At 40.6% G+C, this 22,178-nt stretch overlaps 1 protein-coding gene and 1 non-coding gene across 3 annotated transcripts in view; one reads left to right on the forward strand and one right to left on the reverse strand.

Moving 5' to 3' along the window:
- The window catches only part of OCLN (occludin), a 43,112-nt gene extending 21,857 nt beyond the window's left edge, over window positions 1-21,255 (forward strand). For both annotated transcript variants that reach the window (XM_054578468.1, XM_054578469.1), the window contains exons 5-9: window positions 7,675-7,820; window positions 14,136-14,351; window positions 15,972-16,143; window positions 19,113-19,154; window positions 20,517-21,255. In XM_054578468.1, the coding sequence (XP_054434443.1) occupies window positions 7,675-7,820; window positions 14,136-14,351; window positions 15,972-16,143; window positions 19,113-19,154; window positions 20,517-20,639 (699 nt within the window). In that variant the 3' untranslated portion in view covers window positions 20,640-21,255. The remainder of the gene's footprint in view (window positions 1-7,674; window positions 7,821-14,135; window positions 14,352-15,971; window positions 16,144-19,112; window positions 19,155-20,516) is intronic.
- On the reverse strand, window positions 4,713-4,824 carry LOC129074776 (U6 spliceosomal RNA). Its single transcript, XR_008529580.1, has one exon. It is a non-coding gene; the product is annotated as a U6 spliceosomal RNA (small nuclear RNA).
- Window positions 21,256-22,178: the final 923 nt, after the last annotated feature.

The raw sequence follows: 22,178 nt of genomic DNA on the forward strand, positions 1-22,178 counted from the left end.
TGGCACTCCTCCTTGCTCAAGGGTCAACTGTGCTTAGTAGAACTAACAAATTACAATGATAATATATATGTAAAATGCCTATCTGTACTACAGATCAGCATACTAATTCTCAATGGGTATTTTCTGCATATCTCCTAATTGGCACGTTTTCTTGTTATGGCCACACGATGATCACGTCAGAAGCAGGCATAGACTAAGTTTACAGAGAGCATGCCAGAAACTTGTTTCTCTATTGCTACCAAGTAGTAAACAAAATTTGTTTAAAAAGAGTCCATTTTTAAGTACAAAATACTTAAAGCTATGTGTTATCTAGGTAGTTTTATTTCTAGAAGTTTCTAAGGCTTTGACATTGTGGTGCAACATGTATATAGCTTTGCTCCCAGTATATACTTGCCAAGGTACAAGCTAGTGAGGATGAGCTGGCTGCTGGGGGCAGAGAAGGGACAGGGCCTCTGGGTGTCCTTTGTGGTCAGCCTTGAGTAGCTTTTGGTTTCCTTGGACTTGGATTAAGATAGTTACTTTGTCTTTTTATTTAATAGGTTCTTCATCTGTAAATGGGGAAAATACAAATTCCATCTACACATTTTCTGATTCTGTAACGATTAAAGGGCTTAGGTCACGCCAGGCCAGCACATAATTTATTAATGCCTAATAAATTTTAGCTAGAGCAATAACTTAGCATCGGCAAGGATGAGCTTGAATAAGGGAGCTTGGTTTAGAGCTCAACGTACCCAAAATATAAGAACGTTTAATGTTGGTTATGGTTTAACTTAGTTTTCCTGTTATTTGTAAGCTTATAAGCTTGTTACAGGTTCTGATAAGAACAGGTGTTTTGTTTGTTCTTTCTGGGGTATAGGCAGGCCCTGCATATCTCCTTGCACACAGGATGGGGAAACAGGTGCCCATGGGGTGGGCGGCTGGGACAGCATGGTGGTGGTGATCAGCGCGGGACATCTGAGGAAATGTGAATAGCTTTTTAATTTGCAATCAGTACAAGCCTTCTTAAATGGAAAAGCAGTCCTGTCAGCTTCCGGCTCTTGGTGTACCAGGCTCTAACCCCGGGAAAGAACTTACTGATACTCGTGGCCTCAGGTGGGTCAAAATGAAACAGGAGTGGAAGGGCCTTTTCCGTTTACTGACTTTGAGAACCTGCCAGCAGGGAGTACGGAGGCCCTGGCAGTCCCAGCACCCCTGTACATGAAAAGGGGTGGGCAGGCAGGCCAGGGCACCCTGGGGAGCTGGGTTGAAGAGCAGTACTGGAAGCAGAATATGTGCTGAAGCCCTTGTGGCTCTCAGAAAGCAAGAATTCCTAGATTTCCAGCACTAATGGTAGGTGATGGGTATAATGGTCCCAACAGGACAGTTGTCTGCCTTGGTCAGTGGCTCTCCGACCTTAGCAAGCATCAGAATCACTTGGAGAACCGCTTAAAACAGCTTGCTAGGCCCCACCCCCCAGAGTATCTCATTCAGTAGCTCTGGAATGGGACCTGAGAATCTGCATTTCTAACGAGTTCCCAAGTAACGCTGCTGCTGCTGGTCTGGGGACCACACTTTGAGAAGCGCTGTCCTGCGGGGCTGCGGGCCCAGCTTGAGTTAGGGTATGCACAGGGCCTTTTCTGCACTATGGCACACTTACTAAATGACAGCGTTGCAGAGAGGGCTGGAGTGAACTGAAGGGGATTTGGAACCTCGGACGGTGACTGACCACAGGCTCTGAGGACTGAGGTGTTCCATGCCTTGTGACATTCCTTTTGGGGAGCACTGGAGTAAGATACATGGGTATTAATATACACCCATGTCTGCACCAGGATTTTCGTTTCTAGAGCAAGGAGGCCTTGAATGATATCACTCACTATAAGGTTTCTCCGGCTCACCTTCTCCCAAAGCTCTGTTAACAATTCATAGACTCCTAGGGAGTTTCAGAATTCATTCTTGTTGGTATATGTTAATATTTCCCTGTAGGCCACATGCATTTCAGTTAGGGACATTGTGTTTGCTAAATCCTCAGTGCCATTTGAGGAACAGTAAATTATTCAGACTTGCTCAAACCTGGTCCATGATCTCTTCATTTGTGGGATCAGTACATGGGGAGCATCTGCCTTCAAGAGGCCGAGGGTGGAGAAAAGACTGAGGGAACTTTCTGGAGGCTATTTTGAGCCTCTTGTTGGGGGAACATCTTGTGGGTGTAATATCAGAAAACAGGAAAAACGAGTTGGACCACTTACTGGTCTGAAAGTGGATGCACGTTGTAAAACTGGAGATGGTACTTTGAGATTAAGGTATGTCTGTTGTCTTTCTCCACGGTAATTACCAGTGAGGAAAAGTCCTTCTGCTCCGACCTAAACAAAGGCACCTGGTGACTGAAGCAGGTATTCATTGTAATTTTGTATCAAAAGGCTGTTTTATAACATTAGTCTAACAGGTGAATAAAACTCTTCAAAATGAACTCACCTCACATCTCCTTAGGGTATGGTGAGGAGTTAAGGCAGTGTTACAGGGACTAGTCAGTACCCAGACAAGATGGATCCCTCAAACCACATTTAAATTACTAGGTGGCAGTTTGCTACGGGACAAAGAGCTGGCCTTTGGAAACAGCTGGACCAGGGTTCAAATCCCCCTTCTCTACCACATTGCTTTCTGTGTGACCTTGAGCAAATTAATTTAATGGCAGAGGCTCAATTTCCTCATCTGAAAGTGGAAATATTTGGCAATGGTGAGGAATACACAAGGCTGTAAATACTGAACAGATGAACTTTCTGTTTCATTCTTAGAGGCAGTGACTTTTGTCAGCTTGCTACACCAGTTGAATGCAGGTCGAGACCGACTCTTTCCCTTGAGGGAGCTAGGAATAAAGACAGGAGGAAGAGATGGGGAATGGCTGCCATTGCTCCTTTTTGTTTGTGCTAATTCCAAATGACACGTGAAATTGTTTTGTGTGGAGAGAAGCGATTTTCCCCAGGCTTTGTTTTTGGGGACAGATTTTCTTTCAAAGGGCCCTAAAACAGTCTGCTTTTTGTTCCGTCTGTCCATCTGGGTCCCAGGAAGGAGAGGCGCAGTGCTGACGGGGGTTTGGAGGAGGGCTGAAGGGAGGCCCCTTCCTTGTCCCTTTGGCCTCCCACAGGGACGTAGAGGGTCTTCACAAACTCTCCAAGGAGTGTTATGTTGTAACAAAGGTTTCTTCCGCAAGTGACATCATTGGAACACTTCTAATAAGTATAATTAAATTTTAAATAAAAGTTTGTCCTCCTGAATACTTCTCATGAAGATCTTTTGAAATTATTTTCGTTCGAATTTAGTTCATTTGGACATTTCCGTAACACTTTGGTTCTTTTCTGGATTGAGATACGAATCTTCGTAAAGCTTTTCCTGTGTCTTGCCCTAAATTAATTATTCATATTCCTTGAATTAAACAAGGTCTGTGTGAGTGCTTGTCCTTTTTAAATTTAGTCGCAAGAGTGCATCCGAGTCATTTTCTGGTTGCTTAGGTGTATTTTCCTCAGCAGGTCAGTCTTTACCTCTGCTGTCTTACCTTTCCCTTCCACAGTCTGTGTGTGGGGGGTGGGTGCCTGGAGGACCAGGAACTGTTCTGGCAGATCCCAGAGAAGGGAAGCTGGTTGGGCCCTGCTGGGTGGATTTCTGGGGCCCCCAGCTTGCTTCCCCCTTCACTTGGGTCTCCTCCCCTCAGGAAGGCCCTGGAATCGGGAGCACTGGATCTGCCCCCCAGGCTTCCCTCTGCTTCAGAGCGACAGTTCCAGCATTTGGCTTCTGGAATGATTGATTCTCCAACTTTTCTTTCCCCTCAGTACTTGGTGGAAGACAAATCTTCCTTAATTCGTGTTTTTACTTCTGCCTCTCATTTCTCAGAGCTGTTCCCAAGGTGCTTGAGGAAAATTGTTCACCACGTGCTATTTAGAATTAAGCCAGTTTTTCTCAGATTCTAAATCTTTAAACAAATTTTATTTATTACAGTGATAAAAATGGTGCAGGTTTTGTTTGGATGTGTGTGTGTTTTAAAGAACTTTAACTACATCATCAAGTCTTATGGGTTCGCTGGGTGGGGAATCCATCAGTAATAACAGGGAAGCTCAGAAACCCTAGGAAACATAAGTCGAGGACTCCCTATATAAATGACTAATTTCTGGTCACTCCCTACTGGGGCTTCCCCCTTCCTTCTACTGTCCTTTCAAAGCAGCAGGTTTATGCTCACTTTGCATTCATACCATGGGAAAAAGTAATATTTTAGTTTTTTTCCATAAAAAATGAAGCATGAAAATGGAAAAAAAAAATGACCTTACTCCTTATTTTACAAATATATTTTGCCTCTGCCTCTACATTCTTAAGCTCCTTTTAAGGACACATTCTGCTTCTTATTCTTTTTTGAGTCTGTCTGGGGATTTCTTTAAAACTACTTTTATTGAGGTGAGCCCTGGCTGGGTACTCAATTGGTAGCGCGTCGTTCCAACACACCAAGGTTGGGGATCGATCCCGACACAGGGCACATACAGGAATCAACCAGTGAATGTGCAACTAAGTGGAACAACAAACTGATGTTTCTCTTTCTCTCTTCCTCTCTCTCTAATATCAATAAAAATAAAAATTTAAAAAATTATTGGGCTGACACTGGTTAATAAAATTTTATAGGTTTCAAGTGTACAGTTCTATAATACATCATCTGTATATTGCATTGTGTGTTTACCATGTCTGGGATTTTTAAAAAATGTGAACCTATCACAAATGTGCCTGTCATCCTTTTGCTGATACCGTGCTAATAATTAATTTCCTTTGTATTGTTCCAACGTTAGTATATGTTCTGCCAAAGCAAACAGTTACTTTGGAATTTTTTGTGCATATATATAAAAAAGTTTTAAGTAACCAAAGACCTGCTGGAGGGTGAAGCCAGTGGACAAGTTAGTCCAGTCCTGCTGACTCAGAGATAAAGGTCAGCGCATAGCAGCTCATTTAATAAGATTTTTGGATATTTATAATGTAGAACAGCAATCAGTGAGGTAACCTTTGTGCAGCAAACCCTGGGTTCCTGATTTGTGTCAGCTGCTATGCAGGGCTTTGGAGGCCCAAAGAGGAGGTAGGGGAGTGCCCTGGGAGGGGTGGTGGATTGTAGCAGAGGTTTCCCAGGGAGCCCTGTATTTAAATCCCACATTACCTTTTACTAGGAAAGGTCTTTGGGAAAACTGTCTAGCTCTCTGAGCCATAGCTTCCTCATTTCTGAAAAGGTGAATAGTATTCACCTGTAAGGCTGCGTCTACTAGATGATGTATCAGTTCAGTATTTGGCACGTTGTAAGCAGGCAGACAGAGATGGCTTTTAGAACAGTTGACTGCCTACTGAGGTTAGCGATATGGGAGCAAGCCATTACGCTGTGTGTAAACAATTGTTCCACAGTGCAGAAGTGCTGTGGTTGGTGGGAGGATTGTGTCCACAGGTGCTCGGGGAGATAGCACGACAGATAGGTGCCTCACCCAGCAGGGGCGCATGTGGAAGGCCTCCAGGAGGTAGTGGCATTACTAATCCTTGGTAGTGAGCCAAGACTTGAAGCCCAATTAAGTATTAGCTGGCAAAGGAAGAAGGACATTCCATCTCAGGCAGTCAGAAGTCTCTACAAGGACGCCCAGGCTCCTTGGTTTTGCTTTCTGGTGTGTCAGTCAGCAGGGAATCCATGAGTTTTGAGCATTTGCTAAAGTTGTTAAGGGAAAAGAACCTGGAGAGATGTTCAATGGTTTTAAAGCAAAGGAAGTCTTTTTGAACTCTGATGAAGTCTCCGGAATAGAAATAGGCCTTTGGTTCAGCAGAGCTTTTTGCCTGTGGAGCTTGGTGATGGAGCCAAGTCCTAAGGAATTCACCGAGGGAGCCAAGAATGGTTCCCACCCGTGCCCCCTGTGGTGGGATCTAAGCACACTCCCTGGCCACCCACCCACTGGTTTCCCCGTTCTGCCAAACTCCACTTTCAAGAGGAAATGACTCCATTCCTTTCTGACCCACGGGAATATTAAACAATCAAGAAGACCTCCATGTCCTTAGAGGGGTGGGAAAATAAATATTTTGGCATGTGATATTGCAGCGATAGGAAAAGGAGCAGGTCATGTTGGAATGCTGTGCTTAACAGGAAACAAGATGTAAAGTGTGTGCATTGCTAGTAAATACACTGTCTTGATACTGAACCTAAGTGCAAGGATTCATAATTGCAAAAGAATCCAATTAAAAGTCTGCTGTCACATTCAAATACTTATAAAAATTCCTTGTTTAGATCTAATGTCTCAAATTCCAGAATCCAGCATTTTATATAATGTAGTTTTTACATAAAGGCGTTGTGCTGAATATGATACGTTGTCATGTCATTAAATTGTCAAAACAACTTTGTGAAGTAAGTAGCTTCCCCATTTCTTGCTGATGAGCAGACTGAGACTTTCTAGAACTTGTAGTTGGCAGATCTGGAGTGAGCCCGGGTAACCTGATGCCATTGTTCTCACCACCAAGCTAAAGTAGTCCCACCCCTCCCTATTTTTGAAAAGTTGCTCTTTTTCGCAGAAATAACTTACAAAGTTATTTTTTATCTTTTTCCCATACTTTATTTTATTCCTTTACCTTGAAGCAGCTTCATGACTTGCATGGGTGTAGCTGTTATTTGTTTATCTTTTTAATCAACTGCAGAGTAATACGTAAAGATTTTTTAGGTAAGATTTATTTATTTATTATTTATAGAGAAAGATGAAGAGAGGGAGAAAGAGAGAAGCATCAATGTATGGTGGTTTCTTGTGCACCCGCTACTGGGGACCTGGCCCACAACCCAGGCATGTGTCCTGACTAGGAATTGAACCGGTGACCTTTTGGTTCACAGTCCGGCACTCAACTGAGCCACATCAACCAGGGCAGAATTTTGGTGAAATTTAAAGAATGTTGGATCTACTTCATGAAGTCTAAAAATGTTAGCAATGTAGTTGGCTATACTTATTATATTCAAATTTTTCTTCCAAAGTTTCTGTGGGAAACCTTTCGTGTTAACAAAGCATAATCTCTAATATGTATTCATTCTTAGGACAAACTTACTGGAAAGCAGAGAGGGATGATAACAATGTTGTGACTGTACTGTATGGGCTATTAATAATAGAGCCATTGAGAATGTATGTTAAAAGAAAATACACAAATCACATTAAAGAACTATAGCACAAATTAGTTTGAGTTTAATTACTTATGTGGTTTTAATGGTCCATCTTTAAGGTGAACAGATTAAGAAGAACCCACCTCCTTTGTCCTAGCTAAGAGATGTTCCAAGTGTGGACCTCAGACAGCAGCAAAAACATCACCCTAGAACTTGTTAGAAATGAAAATTCTCACCCTAACACAGACCTAGACTAGTTAAGTGAGATTAGTCTTCCTAATGTGGGGGAGGAGCAATTATGTGTGGGTAATTATTCCACCTAATCACATCAAGATGAGAATCAGGCAATTGGGTTTTTTTTTCTTCTTTGTAATTCATTCTGGACTTGGGTTTGTAAAGACACCAATTTTTGACTGTTACCACTAATAATAACAAGGCAATCATTACAGGTTAATAGTATTTAATGAGCCCAATAAATACTAGATCATTTTTCTCCATTTCTTTCCCCTTTTAAATTACAGGCTAAATAATACCTGTGTCTCTTGGGGCTGTTTCTTTAGGTTAAAAACGTTTCCGCAGGCACACACGACATGCCTCCCCCGCCTTCGGACTATGTGGATGGAGTCTGCAGTCCCGTGGCCTACTCCTCCAACGGGAAAGTGAACGACAAGCGGATGTATCCGGAGTCCTCCTATAAATCAACACCGTAAGTAGCACCTTCTGATAGACTGTATCTAAGAACTGAGTATTTGCCATGTTTATAAATAAGTTGCTCTTTTGTGCCATTTGTCTTTAAAAAAAAAATCCAACAGTTTGCATAAGGCTGGAGACCAATCTTGGCATTGCAGGTGAATGCCTAGGGTTATTTGGAAGAAAAGGAGGGTAGGACTGTGAGGTAGGGTCCTCTTCCCCTTCTAAGCTGAAAGTGCTTTTCTTGTGATCACTTAATAGATAGAGGGTAGGCTAGGTTCTCTCACTCTAGGAACGTGGTTCTCTTTCCTACTTCAGGTTTTCAGTTTAAGTGTGGGTAAAAGGACATTACTGATGGATAGCAGAGCTGAGGTGCATTTCTTGGTCTCTCCTTTTGCCTGTGATTATTAGATCTCATTAAGAGTATTGAATAAGCACAGTCAGTAGGCTTTGGCTAGAAATAAATGATAAAAATTTACTCAGGGGTATTAGCATTTGCAAACTGGAAACGTAGCTAGGCAAAAACCTAGAAGTGTTGCAAAGGTAAAAAGAAAGTGAAGAGTTCTTATAGTAAATGTCCCAGCCTTGAGAAAAATCAGCCCTGTGTTCTTAGCCCTCGCTCTGGTGCAGGACAGGTGTCGGCCAGCCGTCAGGTGGTCTGGATGGCCAATGCCTGGCGGTCTGGAGGATGGGCACGGGAGGTCTGGTTCTGTCCTGACTCCTTTCGGGGGTAGTCTCAGGGCTACCTGCAGGTTTCATGGGTGTCTGTGCATTACCTATGTATTGGCTCAGGCCCGAAAAGTTCAAAAATTTAAGATCCCAGGCAAGTTAAGAAAAAGAATCATTTCTTCCTGCCTCAACCTTCATAATGTTAAATAATTTAGCAGCTTGGTTAAAATGACTCTAATTTAGATTTTCCATGCCTTCACTCTTTCCTCAATAGAAAGGGGAGGTTGCTCCTTGATCAAGCCTCCACAAATTTTTATTAAACTGTAAGGCTTCATTTGAATTCATGATTCTGAGATCTTCTTTGCTGTGCTAGAGCCTCTCTATTGCTGATAAAGCCTGTAGGTTTCGTTTTATATATAGTGTAAAAACGTCATAGTGTCCTGGCCGTGTGGCTCAGGTAGTTGGAGTGTCTCCTGTACACAGAAAAGTTGTGAGTTTGAATCCTGGTCAGGGTACATACCTAGGTTGTGGGAGGCAGATCGATGTTTCTCTCTCTCCTTCCCTCCCTTCCTTCCCCCCTCCCTTCCCCTCTCTCTAAAATCAATAAACATATCCTTGGGTGAGGATGAATAAAACCAAAACCAAACCTCATAGTGAGTTTCTGGCCTGGAGTAGGTGCCATTATAGTTATTGAAATGGTATCCCCATTGTGGTTTTAATTTTCCCCACAGGCTAATTCTAATTCAGCTTAATGACTAGCGAGTGAAGGATGTTGGAGGTATTGTTAAGGGCTTGGATTTAATTTTTGCCTAAGGATGACTGGTTAGTGTTGCTGTATATAATGTTAGAACTCCAAATTCCTTTATAGACCAAAAAAAGGAAACTTCCCTTTAGCTAGTTTGATTGTTCTTATTTAGAGGCGTATCTGCTGGAAAACTTCTTGTTACTTCAAAGTTTTACTTCAACCCCACACCCTCATTTAGTGGGCTGGGCTATATAGAGAGCCACTCTGAGTGCACAGTTTGGGTGGGTGAAACCCCATAAAGTGACACCAGCCACTGAGTTAATTATGGAATCAATTTGAAGACAATAGATCGATTATTGCCCTGTAGTGGAATTTGGAAACACGCTGGGCAGGCTGCCTTTCCAACTCCATGTATTCTGCGTGGTCTGCAGAACCGACATTGCTGCTCCTTTCAGTTGTGAATGATTTGGAGAGAGAACGTTTTCTCTGTTCTCCTCTTTCTTTGGATTTTAGCAAAAACCAAAGCACTTGAGGCTAATAAGGGCAAAGGTACATAGTAGCAGTGCAGTCCTTGTGACAGCTTCAAGCTATGATTTATGGGGCTTCCACACGTACAAAATAAGGATCCATAATGCATGTGACCAGCTCTGCCTCTAAATGGTAAGGCCCCTCTGGGTACACAGCCTCCCCATGTGCAGTCCCTTTTCATGAAAACCAAGACAGCATCACAAATTCATTTGGAACGCTTTAAAAATCTTACTTATTCTTGAGTAAGCCAGTACATTCATAATGTAAAATTTAAAAGGGAAAAAACAGATTGCTAAGTCCTCTCCCTAGAGACAGCTAGTATTACCAGTTTCTTTTATATCCTTCCAGAGGTTATTTTTAAATACAATATGCTGGCCAAATATGAATATCAGTTATTTTTTTTTCTTTAAAAAATACCAGCATATTATGTTTTTAACAGGTTTTATTTATTTATTTTTAGAGAGAAGGGAAGGGAGGGAGAAAGTGAGGGAGAGAAACATTGACGTGTGAGAGGTACATCAACCAGTTGCCTCTTCTACGCCCCGAACGGGGGACCTGGCCTGCAACCCAGGCATGTGCCCTGAGTGGGAATCGAACCAGCCACTTTTTGGTTTGCAGGCTGACGCTCAATCTACTGAGCTACACCAGCCAGGGCTAAAAAAATACTAGCATATTAAATGCCTCATTAATAATATATCTTGGAGTTGTTCATAATGGTATACAAAGAGTTTACTGATCTGTTTCATAGCTGCATAATATTCCATCAGTAATCTATTTTATTAATCCCATATCGATGCACAGTATTTCCCCATTGTTTTGTAATTACAAACCGCTGTAGGGAATAAACTTGCACATTTATTACTTTACACATATATGAATGTATCTGGAGGAAAAAATGTTAAAAGCAGAACTGCTGGACTAAAGGAAATTACATATTTAATTTTGTTAGATGTGGTCAAACCGCACTCCCAGAGGTCCTCTTGGGCCCTTCTGCCGTCAGCATCCCCATCCCCCACCAGCACTATTTTGATGCTTATCACCGTCTATTAGTTTAGCTTGTTATTGGCGTTCTTTTTTAAATTTTTATTTATTGACTTTAAAGAGACGGAGGAGGGGACAGAGAGAGAAAAACATCGATTTGTTGTTCCACTTATTTGTGCATTCATTGATTGATTCTTGTCTGTGCCCTGACCGGATATCAAACCTGCAACCTTGGTGAATTGGGACGATGCTCTAACCAACTGAGCTACCCAGCCAGGGCCTGTTATCAGAGCTGTTATTAAATGGAATTATATAGTAATTACTCTCGTATCTGGCTCCTCTTTCTCATCATAATGTCCTGTACCTTAGATTTCAGGGCAGTTAGAATTAATCCTGGATTAGATGATAGTGGAATTTAGCTGACGATGATTGCTACTGCACCCCTTCTACGTGAATTTGGGAGAGCCGTGTGAGGGTCACTCCCTGCTACACTGTCCACATTCAGGGTGAATTAACCTTAATAAATCAAGGAAGTTGAGCATTGACACTACAGAGAGTGTTCAAGGCAGGATGATACCCCAGAGTGAAAAAAAGTCAGACCATTGTTCGGTACTTCAATGGTGGGGTGATCTGAGAGGACTTTCAAGCAAGTTGTGGGAATTCACTGGATCACATAAGGCCTGGGGATGGGTCTGCGTCAGGCATGGCATGATCCAAGGACTCAAGGCTCTTGCTGCTGTATTGTCTCTATTCTCAGGACAGTTTCCCCCGTAACACGGTGGGTCATCCACATTCCCCAAGCTGCATTGATCTTCCAGCCCAGGATTCAGAAAATGCAATTTCCTTTCCCAAAGCTTGGGTATCAAATCTGTTGGGAAGATACTGTGTGGCCCTTCTGGGTCACTGTCATCTCCAAGGTCAGGAAGATGAAGTTCTCTGATTAGAGCATGGCTTAATTATTCCCCCTAATAATGACGACAGTTCTGAAACCATGCATATAATGGCCATCATTCTGACAATCAGGGCACCGAGGTTGATCATGTATTGTTTCTCCCTCATTGAAACTGGGTGTCATCAGAAACCAGGATTCTTGTAACTGTGTTTTTAGTTCAGTAATTACCTTGAACACCTGTCATGTACATGGTACTGGGCCAGCTGCCCTGGAATACCAAGTCCATGCTGTCATGGAGGTTGCAAATTAACAAGGGCGGAATAAAGTATACAATAACTGTATTGAGAGTTGGGGCAAGATAAGAGCAGCAAAGGCATGTGTGGGTGTGTGAGAGAGAATGAAACAAAGGAAAAAAAGAAGCAATCCAAAAGCTACAAAAGGCGGGACTTCCAGCCCTGGGAGACTGAGTTGGATACTGAGGAAACTATACAGCTGGTCACCTGTTCTGGGTTGTGTGGGTTTTTCCCAACAGGACTTAGGTCTAAAAGTAGGTTTCAAGATTATTGAGTGTACATATTCCCTAGTTCTTAAATTTATATATACTTTAATTGCTAAACATTTTGTTTCCAGCTTTTATGCTGTAGTAAGCATGTTATTCCTTAGTGTTTGAAGGGATGTAGGGAGAGGGAAGGCGGAAAACTTCCAAGGTAAAGATTTACAATATCAATAACAAAAAATTATGGGAGGAAGCCGGCTTTAATGTGTTTTTTAAATTTAATTTATTCTTTTTAGAATAAGATGGAGGGAGAAAGAGAAAGAGACATCGATTTGTTGTTCCATTTATTTATGCATTCATTGGTTGCTTCTTGTATGTGCCCTGACTGGGGGTCAAACCCACAACCTTGGTATATTGGGATGACACTCTAACCAACTGAATTACCTGGCCAGGGCTTAATTTTTTTTTTCTAATTTATTTTGACCTTTAGCTTCCTTACCTTCTGGCTCCCACCTACTCAGATAAACCTGATGCATGCTAAAGGTTTTGTTTGTCACCTCAAGGCAGTGTGTCTAGGAACTTGTTTAATTATTAACTCATGGAGAAAGTCACATTTTCCTTTTTTCAAAAGTAGTATTAACATAATACACAAAGCCATGTTAACCTGAATAAATTTAGAAAGGAGAAACAATACCACCACCCCCCCAACTACAAATATACACACACAGATACACACCTTTTAGATTTTGACGACTAGAATCAAGCAGTTCTGGATCACCTAGTAAAATGAGAGAGATCCTCATTGATAAGCTCAAGATTATAGTTTTAGTAAGTTGAAAGAAATAAGAAAAGAAAATCTTTAGATGTCTTCAATGGTTGGGAAGTCTCAGGTGCTTTCTTTATCTTCCTTTCCTTTCTCTTGCCCTCCTCCAGCTCTGCTACAAGGGAGAGGGAAGCTTTGCATTTCTGTTACTCAGAAGTGGTATACAGTTGCCACAGCTCTTGGTATTTTATTCCATGTTAGGCTTTAGTTTTAAGCTTGTGACAGAAACATATGCAATGAAAAATCTGATGCAATGTTGAATAATTGCATTAGAAAAATAAGTGTAATGGTAACCTCCCCTTCCATTCATTCTGTGTGACTTCAGGATCAACAAAGCAATTTTTAAAAAAAGTCTTAATGACCCTGGCTGGTGTGGCTCAGTTAATTGAGTGCCAGCCTACGTACAAACCAAAGAGTCGCGGGTTCGATTCCCAGTCAGGGCACATGCCTGGGTTGTGAGCCAGGTCCCCAATAGGGGCTGTGCAAGAGGCAACTTCACACTGATGTTTCTCTCCCTCTCTTTTTCCCTCCCTTCCCCTCGCTCTAAAAATAAATGAAAAAAATCTTACAAAAAAAGTCATAAAAAAAGTTCTTTTTATCTATTACAATATAAAGCTTTTAGTTTTTTTAAATTTCAGTTTTTCAGTTTAAATTTTTAGTGTTTTTAGTTTTTTGAAATATCTTGAAAAGAGACTTGACATATAGGACTCTAAAATTAATATTACAAAGACCTGTGTCTGAGAGTCAGCTTCCAAAGGTATTGAAATGATATGTCTGTGCATTCTTCTTCTCCACTCAACATTCCATGGAACTCGAAGAACCTGTAGAAAAGAATCATGACCATTATTTTCCTGACAGCCCCTTGTGGAGTATGTCCCCAGCACAGGTCAGGTAAACACGTCTTCCAGATCAGCCTGACCTAAATGGAATCTTAGATCCACTTTACTTAGAAGGTTTGCAAATGGGCTCCTCTTATGTAGGAACCTTAAAGCTGCCCGTCTGTATTAGAGGGTCTGAGCTGGTGTCACACTGAACACAGGACACCAGGAGTCTGTTCCGTGTTGAACATGTGAACTGCTTGAGTGAATGAATGCCCCTACGTGTAGATCTCCTGATAGCTACCGTTGCTGCGCTTTGTGCTGACACAGGCTTGTAGTGTGCCCAGTGATCACTGAAAAGTAACTCCTGTTTTATTAGGGTGCCCGAGGTGGTACAGGAACTTCCCGTGACTGCGCCGGTGGATGACTTCAGGCAGCCTCATTACAGCAGCAATGATAACTTCGAGACACCTTCCAAAAGGGCTCCCGCAAAGAGGAGGGCGGGCAAGTCAAAGAGACCAGAGCAAGACTACTATGAGACAGACTACACGACCGGGGGCGAGTCCTGCGATGAGCTGGAGGAGGACTGGGTCAGGTACGGACTCGACTGTGCTCAGGCCGCCCGCACGTCTCGCCTTCCTGTTGCGGAGCTGTTGCCTCCTAAACCGGGGTGGGCGATATAAATCCATTCTTTGCCAGCCAGGACCGGACATGGTTTTTAATGTTTTTTTCTGAGTACTCTTTTGCCATAAAGATGGGCGCAGAGGGGATATGTTTGGCTGTGACCATGTCTTAAAAACACTTTCAGTGGCGCCCACAAAATGCATGATAAAGTGCAGCAGGGCTCACTCTTTCACCAAGTCACCCAAGAAGGGCCTTTCAAATAAATGAAATACAAGTAAAGAGAAACTTTATTTTATTGATTATAAAATTCCCAGACCGGTGGTTATGTATGGCTTTGCTTCAGCATTTACTTTTAAGCTTTCACGATGAGATCAGACATTGTTTTAAAAGTTTCTCCAGAGGACTTGGGAAAACAGTTCTGTAAACAGTTACCAATTTAATGTCCTCGTCAAGGTTGTAGTTAAGTTCCTTTGTGTGTATGTCAGTGGGTTTGTTATAGTCCATCATCACCACCTATACTCCTGTTTGATGTGTAGCCTTTTTATGCCAAAGTATGCTGAGGACTGGGACACACATCAGTAATGGTTGTGGTATAAATGGTGATTAACCAAAACATTGCTTCTCGGGGTGTGTACAGTCTGAAATCCCTTACTCACTGGGGTTTCTCATACTTTGTTTCCCCCTCTGTCCCTAGGAGTTCTGGCCTAGTTCAGCCATCTATCTGTGAAATGTTTACTTTTAGAAATCCTGAATTCTTGTTTCCCTTTTGAGTGAATCCTTTAATTTCCCCTTTTTGTAAAATGAAGATATTAGAACTGATTTAAATCTAAAATTCGAAATTTCATATTGCTGTGAAGTTCCTTAGTTCTGTAAAACAATTCAGAGTATTTCCTTAGTGGATTATGGGTGAATAGCATTACCTTCTTATGTAAAGAATAGCCAGTATATTGAAAGATACAGGGGATATAGAATTTGAGTTTCTCCCCATAGCTTAATGCATTGCCAAATTATTTATACAACGAGCATGCATTTTTATACATGTGCATTTTAAGGTCTACTTTTATAATCAAAGGACTTAAGCTGTTTCCACTTAGGAGAAACAAGACCAAGATCAAAAACAACAACAACAACAACAACCAAAAAACCCATACCCCAAAACAGCCTGAAAACTATAGGCAGCAGCAGGAGATAGCCGGCTGCCGGTTGGCTGCTGTCGGCCAGGGCTGTGACGACAGCGTTCTTTGTGTTCCCGGATTCCAGGCTTAAGACATTAAACACAAGTTGTGTGATCATGTTGTGTATTCAGAATGAATGAGTTCTTATAACTTGAAACTTAAATTTCATAAATTGCTTTTAACTTCATTTCTAAAAATTATGTAGGCATAGGGTGTTTGTTTTTTTTTAAGTGGTGTATAAAGTGTAATTCTTCTTAAGAGAACTTATTTGCAACCCCCTTTCCTCTTCCCCGTAAGCTAGAAAAAAGAAAACAAGAATGTCACTCTCCACATCCCATCAGCTTTATCTTTGAGGAAGAAGCACTGGATATTATGTCTGCTAAGGATACACAGTCATTTTCTCACTCAATTTTTAGGGAATATCCACCTATCACTTCAGATCATCAAAGACAACTCTATAAGCGAAGTTTTGACACTGGCCTGCAGGAGTACAAGCGCTTACAGGCAGAACTTGATGAGATCAATAAAGAACTCTCTCGTCTGGATAAAGAATTGGATGACTATAGAGAAGAAAGTGAAGAGTACATGGTAAACTCAAACTTGATAATTAATATTATATTACATACACTTTTATTCTGATCTGTAGAGAGCCAGTATCCTTTATACTGATGTTGATACAAAAATTAGTAATTATCAAACTGTAACTTCATTGAAGAATAATTGAAATTGAGTCTTGGATGGAAGTCTTCCAAATTGAAGAGTGTGCTAATACTAATGGAGTTAAGAATTACAAAGCAATAGTCTATGTACATATATCCTTTCCTATTTAAAAGAAAACAACTATATTATTTTTTCTATTTATAGAAAAGTTCATTCTTTTCTATAAGTTCATTTTCTGTATTTACCTGGTTCATTCTTTCTGTAAAAAATTCAAACAATATGGAATTGTATAAATTCCTTAAATTCTGTTGCCTGGTTATCACCAAAATATTAGTTTTTGAACTAGCCCCTCCATGTAGCAGTACACCTAGACATACACAGTCTTTGATAAGGAATTATCTTTTATGTTTTATCTATATACTTCCTGCTTTTTTACTCAAAAATACTTTTTGTTTGTTTTTCTCCTTGATCGCCTGGCTAAGAGAGTTATTTGTCTGTGTATAGTTACTCTTTCCTTTTTAATTCCCCTTTCCACACTATAGGCTTTGGAAGGAAGTAACGCGGCATCGGTCACCCTTGAGGAATTGGGAATTAAGCTCCAGTTCGCTATAGGCAGTGTACCTACACGAATTATTTGGAGTCCCTCTGCATGGAAAATGTGTCACTTCCTCCATTTTTAAATGTATTTAGTCAATCACATCAGCATGGACTCAGTGGATGTGTTACTTATACTTTGGGTTATAATCAAATACTACTTTATTTTGTTGCCTGCATTGTTATAGCCATGACCATTGGGAACTCTTCCAGTTGCCTCTTTGTCTGTTCGATATGCCCCCATCATTGTGGGGGGGTTTTCTTTTTAAATGCTTTCTGGCAATGCCTATATCCTGCTTTTTTTTCTTTTAAATCCTTATCCAAAGATATTTTCATTGATTTTAGATAGAGAGGAAAGGGGGAAGAGAGAGAGAGAAATATTGATTGGTTGCCATCTGTATGTATCCTGACCCGAGATCGAATCCGCAACCTAGGTATGCGCCCTGACTCGGGATTGAATCTGCAACCTTTTGTCGTACTGGATTACGCTCCAGCCAAGGGAGCCACCCAGGCAGGGCTGTCCTGCTTTTTTACTCAACAAAAACCTATGGTTAGCCTTTCATATCAATAATAAAGATCTACCATATTTTGCTGTGTATAATGCATACTTTTTTGCCCAAGCTTTTGAGGGAAAGATATGGATGTGCATTATACGTGGATATAATAATGAGTATAATAATCCCATGTATTATATCCCAATGCACACAAAACCATGGGTGAGCATTATACCTGACAAAATATGGTACTTACTGCAAAAAAAATTTTTGTATGTTAAAAATAGCTACATAATATTCAATTCAGTGGTTGTACCATAGTTTACTTAAGAGTCATTGTCTTCCCCTGACAGGTGTGGCTCAGTGGGTTGGGTGTCATCCTACAAACCAAAACATGCTGGTTTGATTCCCCGTCAGGGCATGTGCCTGGGTTGCAGGCCAGGTCCCTGATTGGGGGCATGCAAGAGGCAACCATTCGATGTTTTCCTCTCACATCGATGTTTCTTGTCCTCTCGTTCACCGTCCCTTCCTCTCTCTCTAAAAATAAATAAAATCTAAAAAAAAAGAAAAAAGTCATCCTCTGTGAACAGACACTCAGGCATGTCTACTCCCTGCCCCCCAGCCCAGTAGCACCTGTAATCCTTTGGTGAGCCTGTCCATGTCTGCGTGCTCGCTTAGCTGGAACAAACTCCAGAATATAAAATTGCTGAGGCAGGAGTAATGCACGTTTAAATTTTTGTTCCAGAACTTCCCTCCAGGAAGATTATATCAACTGCATTCCTGCTAATGATGCTCTAGAGGGCTCATCTAACCCACATTTCACTAATACTTAGTACCTGAAAAATTACTGCCTTGTGTCTTAGTAGTACTTAAACATTTTTTTAATCACATCATTTATTTGAGCCTCATATTCATTTTATAAAATACCATTTGCCATTTTTAATTGGGGTGCTTTGCTTTTCAGTTTTGAAGCATTTGCTTCTTATATAGTTTAACTATTGTTTTATGGCTTTTGTATGGTGTTGTAAACCTTTCTCAACCCAGTGAACAATTAATTATGGATCATTATTGGGTCTTTGATGTAGATGTGCTGAAGTTAGAAAGATAAATAAAATCCTGTGTCAGCCCTCAAAGAGGTCATATCCTAAGAGAGAAACTGACACCTACACAACTTAGATGATGTGGCTAATGCCATATTCACATTATGTGTAGAAGGTACTGTGACTGATTGCTCAGAGAAGGAATAAGGTCTGCTGAAAGCCTGGACAGTTCAGGAGAGGCTTCATTGAGGAGTAACCATTGCAGATTCTCCAGACAAAAGGGGGAGGGGTACTTGAGGACAGGCGTAAGGAGAACTCATTGAAGTCTGGAAGCATTAACATGCTTAATTTTGAAAAGGAATTGCAAATGATGGGAGCTTAGCCTGGAAAGGTGGGGGACTAGACTAGTAGAGAAGTTAATGGGGAGCTCTGACCAGTTTTATAATGGGATATAACTTGATGGGAGCTGTGCTTCACACGAGACCTCTGTGGTGTGAGCATGCACATGGCCTGGCATGGGGGAAGATGAGAGAGGGCAGAACAAATCGTGACCTGCCTCTGTGAGCAGAATGTAGGAAATGTCATCCATTTCTCTTCACTGGCTTCCTCAGGCCTCCTCCTGATCATGGTAGTTTTAAGAGCTTTAAGACTTTGTTTTTTAACTTCCTGTATTTTTGGCAGTTTTAATTTCAAAATATAGCATCAGTAATGTTATTTTTGAAAGAAGAAATGGACCATTAAACATACTCCCTGTGTTTCTCATTAATAGGCTGCTGCTGATGAATACAATAGACTGAAGGAAGTTAAGGGAGTAAGTATCCCGTATTGTAAGATTCTTTTACGAAGAATTTTTCTATTGCATGTTTTTCCTTTAATCTTTAGAATGACTATGAATCCCTTGTCACCCATACACTGATTATAAACAGAAGGCCCAATAATTGCCAGATAAATTATACCCGAGAAGTTGGAACCTTAATTTCAGTTGTTTGCAGCTACAACCAATACTGATTTTTAAAAACTGTTTTAAACGTTGAAGTATATATATGGAAAAGTCCACCAATCAAAGTGTACAACTTGGTAAATTTTCACAAAGCAACCACATACCTTTGTACCTGGCACTCAGATCAAGAAATACATTTCCTACTACCCCTGACAGTGCCCTCTTGTATTCCCTTCCAGTTTCTACTTTCTCTCCAGAAGTAACCACCACTCCAACTTCTAATATCATAGATTAATTTTGCCTGTTTTCAACCTTATATAAATGGAGCCATATATGTGTGATTTTTAAAATTTTTTATTGATTGAGAGAGAGAGAGAGAGAGACATTGATTTGTTGTTCCATTTATTTATTTATTGGTTGCTTCTTATATGTGTCGTGCCCTGGTATTGAACCCACAACCTTGGTGTATCGGGACAATGCTCCAACCAAGCTACCTGGCCAGGGCTGTGTGATTTTTTTTTTGCTCAGTACTATGTCAGTTCCATTCATGTGTTGGCAGGTGGTTGTGGCCCATTTATTTTTACTGTGAATAAAACAGAACTTACTCATTTATTCTGTCATTAAGGAGCATTTGGGTTGTTTCCTGGTTAGGGCTTTTACAACCAGTGCAGCTTCAAACATTTAAGTGTCTATGCACATGTGCACACACCTGTTAGGTATATACTTAGGAGTGAAATTGTGGGGTCCTCGTGCAAGCGTGTATCCGGCCTTGGGTGGGGACTGGCAAACAGCTTTCCCGGTTTGTGCCCATTCATAGTTCCACCAAGAAGTGTGTGTTCCTGGTGCTCTTCCTCCTTACCAACACTTGCCATTATCAGTCTTTCTTGACTTCAAATCATGATTTTTTACTAAAATTTTAGATGATCTTTGTGTTAGCAAAAAAGCCAATAAGCTTTTTTTTTTTTTTTTTGTCACTTTACAAATCATTAGATTAGTGTATTCTTTGTAGAACTCAGGTTAGAAGATCTTGTTCAGCAAAGGAAATTAACTGCCTGTCTGGTTTGAGAGACTGCCAGGTGCCTTACATATGTCATATCATGTTACACTCCCAGCAATTCTGTATGACTAATGTCCCCTGTTTTTTGGTTGACCTGTACCCTCCCAGCAACTACACATAACTCATTTTTATATTGTTAAATTTACCTGGTTCATTTTTTTCCTCCCTCCTTTTAGTCTGCAGATTACAAAAGTAAAAGGAATTACTGCAAGCAGTTGAAGAGTAAGTTGTCACACATCAAGAAAATGGTTGGAGATTATGACAGAGGGAAGACAGAAGGCAGAGTCCAGATTGTCTGAGTGACTAAGATGTGTCTGATGCCTCTGCGCTGCTGTCAGAATGCAAAGTGACTTTGGACTCCAACCAGAAAGGCCAAACCTTTGTGATCCTTACAGAGTTTTGGTAGCTTTAATATCGTCGGTATTGAAGCATTTTATAAATAGCTTTTGATAATCAATTGGGCGGAACACTCCAATTAAGGACATTATGCTGTAAACTTTGGTTCTTTTATTAAGAACTAACTGTTGTTTGAGGTTTTTAAACCCTGAAGGAAGGTCTCTGTGTGGATTGTGCTGTGAACTTTCATGCCATAGGCAGTCATGCCTTAGTGCTTCATTATTTTGAATAGATGATCTCATTTAATCCTCCCAGAATGCTCCCTTCATGTAACTATTATTTATAATCATTCCTTTTTACATAAGGAAACTGGGTCCCTGCAGTAAAGTGAAACTGCATGTTTCCTAGCTGGCAGTTTTGGTTAAGTCTGTTTTATGACTCCATCAATAAAATCCCTGGCCATTTGTATTTTAGCTTATGTGGACATTGCATTCTTCCAACCTCCCTATTGATTTTTTTTTTCTGTGTGTAAATGGTTAAAAGAGCTTTTTATTGTTTTATGTTATCTTGGTAATAAAGATTATATAAAAGTAACAAATTTTGAAGTTTAAAGCTTGTAAATACATACTTTTTAAAAATCAAAATTTCAAACCACTGGTTAGGATTTTATTGTGTATTTTTAAATACTTTTTAATCTTTTATGGTTTACATGCTTTTTTAAAAAACCCACTAGGTTTTTTCATTATATTAGAGTATCTGATTACATTTATAATTTGGTTGTGACTTGAAATGTATCTTACAGGAATGTTCAAGTTCTGTACATATTTTATAAGGTATTAAAACCAGGTGTTTTCTTTCTGTAATATACCTGTTTGATGTCATTAGTGATATTAATTTTAAACTGTACGAAACTACACTCAGCAATGGTATCTGTTATTGTTTTAAACTATTTTGGGTGCTGTGCTGGTTGCTTGTTTCCCGGTTCATTAGCTCTAAGAAGGCCAATTGCCCGAAAGTAGAATCCAGTACCACAGAACATCAGATATTTCACATCGTGCCCTAAAATCTCAGTACTTTTATTAGTAAAGTAAAATTAGCTGATAATACCGGGCATGTCACTAGCCAAGGTGACTGTGAGCCTCCCTCCTTTAGAACTCTGTTTTGGTGAAAATGTTTTGAAGAATCCGTAGCTGATCATTAGTATGCAGTTCAGACACAGAGTGAGAGCGACTTGCTGCCCCACTCACTCCTGCATTCACTGGCTGCTTGCATGCGCCCTGACTGGGGCTGAAACCACAGCCTTGATGTACTGGGACGATGCTCTAACCAACTGAGCTACCCGCTCAGGACCCAAAGATAAACTTTTCTGTAATGTTTCCACTGTAACACTGATTTCTTCAAATTGAAGAAATTCTTAATTTTCCATGTGCTTTACGTACTTATGACTAAATAGCCTATGCTTTTCATACCTTTTGGATTTGCATCAAATGGTAAGGACTCTC

The sequence above is a fragment of the Pteronotus mesoamericanus genome, unplaced genomic scaffold (assembly GCF_021234165.1).
Source record: "Pteronotus mesoamericanus isolate MK-2021 breed Mesoamerican mustached bat unplaced genomic scaffold, CSHL_Meso_final contig_50, whole genome shotgun sequence".
NCBI classification, from domain to species: domain Eukaryota; kingdom Metazoa; phylum Chordata; class Mammalia; order Chiroptera; family Mormoopidae; genus Pteronotus; species Pteronotus mesoamericanus.